The sequence below is a fragment of the Chenopodium album genome, chromosome 2 (genome assembly GCF_948465745.1).
Source record: "Chenopodium album chromosome 2, dcCheAlbu1.1, whole genome shotgun sequence".
Lineage (NCBI taxonomy): Eukaryota > Viridiplantae > Streptophyta > Magnoliopsida > Caryophyllales > Amaranthaceae > Chenopodium > Chenopodium album.
Window position 1 is genome coordinate 6,188,172 of NC_137835.1, and position 10,115 is coordinate 6,198,286.

At 33.5% G+C, this 10,115-nt stretch overlaps 1 protein-coding gene across 1 annotated transcript; it reads left to right on the forward strand.

Annotated features, from left to right (window-relative positions):
• The first annotated feature begins 4,130 nt into the window (after positions 1 to 4,130).
• On the forward strand, positions 4,131 to 8,841 carry LOC145594379 (putative methyltransferase PMT21). The gene is made up of 8 exons (XM_081650696.1): positions 4,131 to 4,309; positions 5,539 to 5,834; positions 5,937 to 6,085; positions 6,210 to 6,405; positions 6,553 to 6,763; positions 6,904 to 7,582; positions 7,942 to 8,019; positions 8,152 to 8,841. Exons 2-8 carry the CDS (start codon positions 5,562 to 5,564, stop codon positions 8,369 to 8,371), a joined length of 1,806 nt encoding a protein of 601 aa, XP_081506822.1. The 5' UTR covers positions 4,131 to 4,309; positions 5,539 to 5,561; the 3' UTR covers positions 8,372 to 8,841.
• Positions 8,842 to 10,115: the final 1,274 nt, after the last annotated feature.

Sequence of the window (10,115 nt, forward strand, 5' to 3'; positions counted from 1 at the left end):
TACATTTTACATAAGTTTTCGAAACTTTTATATAAGTTATTGTACACGTCAATTTTTGAATTTTTATATATTGGGGTACGTGGACTCACGGTGAAACAAACTTAGGGCCTGTTCATATTTACTTATTTTCAGTTCAGTTCAGTTCAGTTCAGCTCCAATCAGTTCAGTTCAGCTCCAATCAATTCAGTTTAATTCAGTTCAGTTCAGCTCTTAATTTCCCTCTCTCATAAAATATTCATTTCAGCTTAGTTTAGTTCAGTTCAGTTCAGTTCAGCTCCAATCAGTTCAGTTCAGCTCCAATCAGTTCAGTTCAGTTCAGTTCAGCTCAGCTCAGCTCCAATCAGTTCAGTTCAGTTCAGTTCAGCTTAGTTCAGTAAACATGAACATGCCTTTACTCAGTACTTTGTGTACTTGCTCTATGACTCTACACTACTAACATAAACTCACGAATGAACCTCAAATAAAAATACATAATACTACGTAATTAATCGATCGATACCTTGATAAGATAGATAAGTAATAGTCCATAGCGTATTAAATGGTGAAATTGGATTTACATGGACATTTTATTTATTATAATTTGAACAACTCTGTCAGATCCTTAATTATTATTAGTAGTACTAGTATAATCTAATTTGTGACAAAGGGATAATCTAAAATATAAAATTTAACAGTATTAATTAATTAGCTTTTTATTTTTTTTACCTATCTAGCTATGGGGGCCATGTCATATTGGGATGGCCTGGGTTGATGACTTTTCCAAAAGGCCATAATATTATTAATTATTTTATGGGATTCTTTTCTTCCTAAACCTATATTGGCATATATATTGTCTCACATGAAGTTAAATAAAACAAGCAAAGACAAAATTCATCAACTCGTATGTAACATTCTGTTGCCTGAGGAGTGGATTGTCGGTGGTAAGTGGTAGCATTAACTATTTTACTGTATTAGATTGGCCAATACTCAGGTATTTATTTTATTCAAATGGAAAATGTGACGTAATTCAAATTACAAATAAGGGTAGTCAAAAAGGTGAACCTTCGATTCTTAATACTCGTAACAAAGAGGTATTATTTGTGAGACATAAAAAATTTATTTGTTGCGAGTAATAAGAAACGGAGGTAGTACATTATAAGCAGTAGGTCAAGAATTCATTGTTATTCTAGTCTATTGACCAGATATTATTTCATTCATGTAAACACAATAAAATGCTTTTAATTTTTACACCCATCCAAAATGACTTAAATAATTCCATTTTATGATTTGGATATGAGCTTAAGTAGAACAAAATCTGATCATAATAAAACTCTGATCATGTAAGGAATTATTTGGAATAATTTTTTCCTCAAACAACAATTTAATTAAAATAATACAAAGAATTTCATTAATATAAAAAAGAAAAAGATATATGCAATCCTAATGGCTTCAAAAATGAAAAGAATCGACAATAAATAAACATTTATTGCATGGATTTACTCGTAAATTGTTGATAAATTATCAGCTTAATACTAAAAAATGAAGTATAAAAAATATAGAGAGAGTAAAAAAAAAAAAGAACGCTAGAAGGGGACAGGGGAGAAGTACAAATTTGATGTGATCTATCTCATGAACTATGCACAACACAATGCACATGAATGCATATGGAGTGTATTTTTATCCGATCTAGCACAATTGTGATATGCGTTATCCAACGTATATATTTTTAGTGATAGTCTAGCTTAGCCCTACATATCTTATATCACCAACTTATTTGGTCATCCACAAAATTCATTTACTCGAAAACAGTTACTAAGGTTCCATTTAGCTCGATCCCGTTTATAATAAAGATAAGTTGATCTAACCAAAAACGACCTTTAATTTAATTAAAAAAAACACGACCATCTAATCTTTATAGAGTTTAATTACATAAACGCGTCTATGTACGAAGTACTCATGTGGCCATAAATACTGAAAACATATCTTAAAAACAACCGAATGATCCCTGACCCAGTACAACCTTCACATACAAGAGGTATTTATCTAATACTGAGAAACAACTCTCATGACTTTCATAAATTGTTATTAAAACACAATACACATTTAAAGGCACCTGCTTCTGACAAAATATCAATACTCTTATTAATGAGAGGATTACGGTGATTTATTTAATAAAAATCATACATTAAAAAAGTTAATTATATAAAGTTAAACCTTTTATTCTGTAAATGATGATTATGGACAGAAACAAAGCAAGGAATAAAGTGGGCCTTTAAATTAACAGTGTCATTCATTGTGAAAGTGTCGGTAACTTATTATTGAAATTATTCTAAATTCGTTTTCAAGTATAAATACGAAAAAATAAAGTCATAAAAATGTGGAATAAAAACCTTATCAAAGTATTTTATTTTATTTTTGGTACGATTCTTTATGGCAAGAGTGACAGTATTTTCTTTTCTTTTTATTAGTTACTGTCATTACATTAGAATTTTTTTGTATTCACGCTAATTTTTTTTTTTTTTTGGTTTTTTGACAAAAAGCTCGAGCTAATTTGGGAATAAAAAAATTGTCTAAAATGTTATTGTAAACTTTGAGACTTTGTACTGTAGTGGTAACTTTAGTAAGAGTATACGACTGATATACAAAGCTAGAGTTCAATTTGGGACTAAAATACTTAATTCTATTTGTGGAATATTCATTTTTTTTTTTTTTAAAAGTGTTATATAAATTTTATAATGGTAAAATTAGTTATACTTGTGTTTTATACAATGCGGAGTACTTTTTATTTACGAAGTATTAGACTTTTTATTTTACAATGTTGTGTTCAAGGATTGTCATTGCAAGTTTGCAATCGTGCAAAATAGATTGAATTTTGTTATGCCGTGTTTGACAACAGTTTTTAAAAGTGTAGAGATTGTTACATATACGGGGTAAGGAGTAATAGTGTTTGAGGGGTTGACAAAATAGTGGTAGACGGTTGCTTTTATTAGGTTGATTCAATTTGTTATGTATATATACAGAGTTTAACACATCCAAGGAGTATTACACAATAAAGTTTTTTTGTTCAAATTGGGCAAAGAAAAATGAAAAGTGATACTAAGTTAAAAATGGTGGCCGAGAGCTGCCATTGCTTACCAAATTAAATTAGCAGTTAATCAATCACTAATATAATCGGTGGAGATCATATCTTTTTTGAGGAGTAAATTATTTAATAACCCTTTTTAGCCAAATATCTAGATTAGTAAATTTAATGATATGTTAAAGATACATGTTTTTGTAGTAATTATAAGGATAAATTTTATAAAGCTTTTTTTTTTTTTTTAATATTATCATGACAAATTGTCGAAAGTAAAAGTAATTTTGTATTATCTTTACAATTACTCCGCATCTTTAATTTGATTTGATATTAGAAAAAATTTAAAAGGTTGATTTTGTGAAAGTACATATTAAAACAAAATTAATAAGATTTCACCTTTTTTTAACATACATTCTCCAAATTTAACTTCTTTTTTTCAAACTATAATCGCGTAAATAATGTAAAAATGGCATAAATAATATCATTCATTCATTTAATTTATTAAAGATACATCATTTTAGAACTATCCCAATTCCCAAATATAACATGTCAAGAGTCTACCATGAACTAAATTCATGGGACACCCCAGCAGAACATAAGCAACCAACTAGGGATTCTCTCTCTCTCTTTTTTTTTTTTTCATTTACTCCCTCATTCTTTTGTATTGTTTGCACCATTTATTTTTCCACGGTCTTTAAAAATACGTTCGATGACCAATTATATCTTTAAAAATGATTAAAGTGGATGAGAAATTGAGAAGTGTTCTATTTATATTTACTACAGACTTACAAAGTGCAATCAGTACACCGTATTTTATTTTTTACTTTTTTTTTTTTTCCCCTTTTCTATGTAGTAAGGAGAAGGTGTGTTACAACGTACGGAGTAACGGAGTAACTGTTAAGTGTTCTACCGGACCGGAGTCTTACACCGTATCTGCAACGTACATAAAGGGTATACCTGTATTAAAAATTGATACTTGGTACAATTATTAAAATGTTGGCCTCTTTTATATAATTAAATAAATCTTCCATAATCATAACCTTCCAAATTTCTCTCCCCATATCTCTCTCTCACTCTTACTCTTTCTCACTTGACTCCCATCCTCTCTTTCACTTTCTCTCTCTCTCTGATTTTTTTGGAGAGAGAAAGTTCTCCACCATCCATTTTTTGGGTGATAATTTCTTTGGTATTCTGTTGCTAGATTCAGGCAAAAGATTAAGAGTTGCACAAAAAGTTATAAGGAAAAAAATAAGGGTATTTTCTTCTCCCATTTTCATCGTAATTTCTCTGATTTTTCTTTGATTTTATTCCTTTTTACCTTCATTTCTGCAATGTATTAGCTAGATCTTTACATGGGTATCTTTGATTTCACCATTTTGAGCTGCAGATTGAAGTTTAATGGTTTATCATTGATGGGTATTCAGTAAAATTGAATTTTAAATGGTGTATGATTGAGAAATTAAATCAATCAAAAAATAGGGTAGGGATTTTGCAGTTCAAGAATCTATTTAATTGGTTTCTAATCAAATATACTCCTTCATTTCTTATTGGAATTGAATGGTGATTTATGTTTTTACTTTATTCATTTTTCTGGATTTTAGAGTATGTTCTGTTATTTAAATTTATTATAATTATTTTCATATTGCTTTTTAATCATGTATACGTTGAAAAGCATTGATTGGTGAGGAAATTAGGGCATGATTTAAGGATGAATTCTTTTTTCCCTTTCCTTAGATTTGAAGCAATGATCTTGTAGTATTTCATGTTTGTTTCTGCTTTCCATTTTAGTTATAATTTAATGTAAGAAACTGTCAACAATTGTATATGATTTGCTTTTATATAATTTCCACCGCTTTTTCTAAGAGTGGGGATGGGGACTGTGGTTGGCCTTTTCCATGGAAAAGATTTGTAGATTGGTTTTAGCATTTTGGGACCCCACCATTATGTTGAAATCTTGTAGATTGGTTTAGTATTTTGGTGGGCTGCCATTAAATTCCAATTTACTTCTTTGACTAGTAGATCTGTTGCCATTATAATCATGGTTTAGGCTCCTTAATCTATGGTACTGTCATTGTTATTTACCTTTCCGGTCAGACCGTCTTATACAAGATTTTACGTGTGCGCGAACACTTCCCGAGTTTGATGTTTTTCCATTAGATTTGATTGTGGAAGTCTGAAGTGAGTATTAGTAATCATCTAGGTCTAAGTAGCTTTGGTTCTTCCATCATTTATTACTGGTGTTTGGTTTTTCTGGTAACTTAAATGTAATAATGTAAGTGTAAAGTTTTACTTAATTTGTTCAGTCTGAAGACTTGGACTTATTATATTGGTTGGTGGGTTGATGATTTGTTGGCTACAATTTGTTGTGCTTCTTGCTTTTGTTTTTTCTTTACCAGATTCTCATATTAGGGTATTTTCTGTACCTAAGTTACCAAGATATGCAGCCATTTTTGACATGTTTTTGCATGGATTTGTTGATGTAGGTAAATAATCAAGTCTAAGTAGGATGAAGTTTAAGGATGGAAGGTCGATTTCTCACCCTGATAAAGCCGTGAAGATCGTCCCCCTGTCGTTCATCATTGTTCTGTTATGTGGAATATCATTCTATCTTGGTGGGGTATTCAATAATATTGATGCTAAAGATATCACCGACGTGGTTACAAAAACAGAACAAAAACGGACGACGAAATCAGCTGTTGCACCTTTACAGATTAAGTCTGTTTCCTTCCCTGAATGTGGCGTTGAATACCAGGATTACACTCCCTGCACTGATCCAAGGGTATACACAATACTTTGCTATTCATATCATAGATACTTTTTTTCCCCCTTAAGTACACTGCTCAAGTTATGTTGGTTATATGTCTTGTGTATCTTTATACAGAGATGGAAGAAGTATGGTTACAAACGGCTTGCATTCTTGGAACGACATTGTCCACCAATATTTGAAAGAAAAGAGTGCTTGGTGCCTCCACCCGACGGTTATAAAATGCCAATTAGATGGCCAAAGAGCAAGAATGAGTGTTGGTACAGGTGATTTTTATTGTCAATAACTCCATATAGTTGCCCATGGGCCTTGTCATACCAGATTATGTGGTAATATCTAAAAATAAAAACTTGCTGATTCGGTGAGATTATTCTTGTGATTTATTTGTAGAAATGTGCCATATGATTGGATCAACAAGCAGAAGTCTAATCAACACTGGCTGAAGAAAGAAGGAGAAAAATTCTTCTTCCCTGGTGGAGGCACGATGTTTCCTAAGGGAGTTAGTCATTATGTAGATCTTATGGAAAACTTGCTTCCTCAATTGAAAGATGGAACTATTCGTACTGCTATTGATACTGGCTGTGGGGTAAGTTTGACATCACCTGAGAGTAGGATAGATTAAATTGATGTTAATGGGTTCTTCCTGAATGAAATATCGCTCTATATTGGAGTGTATAACCAAACTATTGATGCTGTAATTAAATATTGATATTATGGACTAATTGACTTGAAGGTCGCTAGCTGGGGAGGCGATTTACTGGATAGAGGAATTCTTACTGTTTCCTTAGCCCCAAGGGATAACCATGAGGCACAAGTCCAATTTGCCCTGGAACGTGGTATTCCTGCAATTCTAGGAGTTATTTCAACACAACGACTTCCTTTCCCTTCCAGTTCGTTTGATATGGCTCATTGCTCAAGATGCCTTATCCCTTGGACAGAGTTTGGTATGTTCATCAGTTTATGTTTGTTTCAGCTTAGAGGTTTTCTTGTGTGAAATTTAGATTGAAGACTTTCACCTAAGATCTCTTGTAATTCGGTTATGCTATGTCAATGCGTATGTAATTTTTTGTAATGCTGTCTCTAGGTGGACTCTACCTCATGGAAATTCACCGTATACTTAGGCCAGGAGGATTCTGGGTTCTTTCTGGACCACCTGTGAACTATGAGAACCGTTGGCGAGGGTGGAATACCACTGTTGAGGAACAAAGATCAGACTATGAAAAATTACAGGAATTGCTTACATCTATGTGCTTCAAACTGTTCAGCAAAAAGGATGATATTGCTGTGTGGCGGAAGGCTTCAGACAATAGCTGCTATGATGAGAAGCTTGCTAATCCTGATGCTTATCCTCCCAAGTGTGATGACAGCGTGGAGCCTGATTCAGCTTGGTACACTCCTCTACGCTCGTGTGTGACAGTCCCAAACCCAAAGTTCAAGAAATTGAGTTTGAAATCTGTGACAAAGTGGCCACAACGTTTGGATGTTGCACCAGATCGCCTCTCTGATATTCCCGGTGGGAATGGTGGTGCCTTCAAGCATGATGAAAGCAAGTGGAAGGTCAGAGTTAAGCATTACAAGAAGTTGGTTCCGGCCTTGGGAAGTGACAAGATAAGGAATGTTATGGATATGAATACAGTGTATGGGGGTCTTGCAGCTCAACTAATTGAGGACCCTGTTTGGGTTATGAATGTAGTGTCCTCCTATGGTCCTAACACATTGCCTGTGGTTTATGATCGGGGTCTCATTGGAGTTTATCATGACTGGTAAGTGGTAACTGAATATTTTCTTTCTGGACAAGAATCTGGATTTGCACCATTCACTATTCTTTTTATTATACATTTACTATTCTTTTGGTAGAAGATCATAGAAAATGATTGAAATTCTTTGTGATTGTTCAAGCTTATGCATCTCCATTGACAAGCATCTATATATGTTCAATATTATTGCCACCCATATGCACATTACTAAATGGTGGAAGTGGCAATGATAATGAAGATGAAGAAACAAAAACTATTGTCCGATGGAGATTCATTACCTTGGTTGTTTGCATGACACACTTTCCATGCGATAACTTCACAAATTCAATATAGGGTTCCTTACTAACGACCTTTACGTGATTCAGGTGCGAGCCATTCTCTACTTATCCAAGAACATATGATCTTCTTCACGCAGATGGCCTCTTCACTGCTGAAAGTCATAGGTAACTCCTTGTTTGTAATCCCTTATCATTGTTTTATATCATCATCTGAGTCTTGCAAAGACTTTGCCCCATCACAAGCAAAAAATGTAGTCAAAGGACCTTTGTAATGTATTTTACTATATTATTTGACAGGTGTGATATGAAGTATGTGCTCTTGGAAATGGATCGAATTCTTCGACCTAGTGGGTATGCTATCATCCGGGAAAACAACTACTTTGTGGATTCTATCAGCACTATTGCTAAGGGGATGAAGTGGGAGTGTCGCAAGGAAGAAACCGGTTACAACAGTGAGAATGAAAAGATACTAATCTGCCAGAAGAAACTCTGGTACTCTAAACAGAGTTCAAGATGACAAACTACAAGAGTCTTTGAATCAAGAAGGCCATCGAGTTTTCTGGTTGAGAATGAAATATAAGTTATACTTGATGTGATTTAGCGAAAGATCAAGAGCACAGGTCTAGAAAGGCAAAGCATATATAGATGATTCTTTTTGCCGCACGAGAAGGAACGTGCTGTCTATCCAATTCATTATAGAAGAAATTCAAAGGTTAAAGAAACCAGAGTTTGTCATACTGAAATCAGTCGATTTTAAAGGAATATTAGAAAACAATAAGATCTTATTATTTTGTAGTTAATGTATTTTTTTTAATCAAGTTTATACATGCTCCCAACATTGTACTTAAAATAGCCAGTACCTTAAATTTTGTGCACGTGATGATATAAAAATGTGCTGAGATTTTTACATCATGAATTGTCAGCTTTAACTCTAGTGGTTGTTTCTGAGGATAATCTTTGTAACAAATGTTTATCTCTTTTCAGTCATATAGAACTTCTTTAGTGTCAATAAAAAGGCTCTTTTTTTGACTAAAAGGTGGGGGTAAAGGTATAAAAAGAACTAGTGGACTAGGAGTGATTGGATCATTATTTTTTTGTTTCGAATATCTATCACTCTTATATAAAGATGGCCTTCGGGGCCGTGTTGACCCACGTGCTTTGGTGTAGTTAGGCTCAGTCCACAAGTTTCACATCGTAACATGTCAGGTCGAGGTTTTCAAAAAGTTGGCCCTTGCACAGCCTGTGTCCACGTGCCATCGTGTTGGGCTTGCGTGTCTAAGCAAAATTACATTGATTTTAGCATGTTTTGTCATGCCTGGCCCGGTCATGCCGTGCTTAACGTGCTTCTCCCAAATAAAAGCGACCCAAACCCGGCCCATGGCTCACACGCACAGTACCATGCCGTGTTTTTTTTTTATTTTTTTTCTGTGTTGGGCCGACCCGAAGCGGCCCAGTGCCATCTTTATCTGAATATCAATTTTTAAGGGACAAAGGAAGGGAGTATTATTATACTGTATGATACAGTATAGAATAGAACATCTGATTTAAGGGACTAGGAGTGAGATAAGACCCTTGTTAATCTACCTTAGGGAATCTGTGCATGCTAGTTGTTTGGTCTACAATATCTATTGTACATTTGTACCATCAGTTGCTCGGCATGTGTAAAAAAAATAGTCTTGGTTGTAGCGTGCGCATGCTGGTTAAAAATGCCGTGATCAAGAGCTCTATTAGTTAGAGACATTGGTGAACAAGGAATCTTGCTGGATCATGGATGTAGAATGTACTTTTGACCATTGTAATAGGATTCCTTCTAAACATTTCTACCAGTATGTTTTAGTGTGATGGTATGTCCACTAATTTAACTATATTTTCTACTGGTGATGGCTATTAAATAACTAATTAACCTACGAATCATTCAAATTAGTATGACGATTTGCTCATCTGTTTCTTTCCTTTACATTTTGTTATTGACACTAAGTTCCTTCACCTGTTAAAGATACCATGTAATGAAATTTCTATCATGGATGTACGTTGCACAACAATTCATTTTACGTAGTATAATTTATCACCAATATCAAGAACAACTTGCAGTTTTTCCTTTACAAACTAATTAAAAGTTAGTGTTATTACATCCGATTCCTGTTAACTAATACTCCGTATATTACTGCTCTGATTTTTGAAAAAAACAAAAAGTACTCCGTAATACATTATTTATATTTATTTGTAGCATTTAAATGATAAATAAATATTCAGCAAAGTTA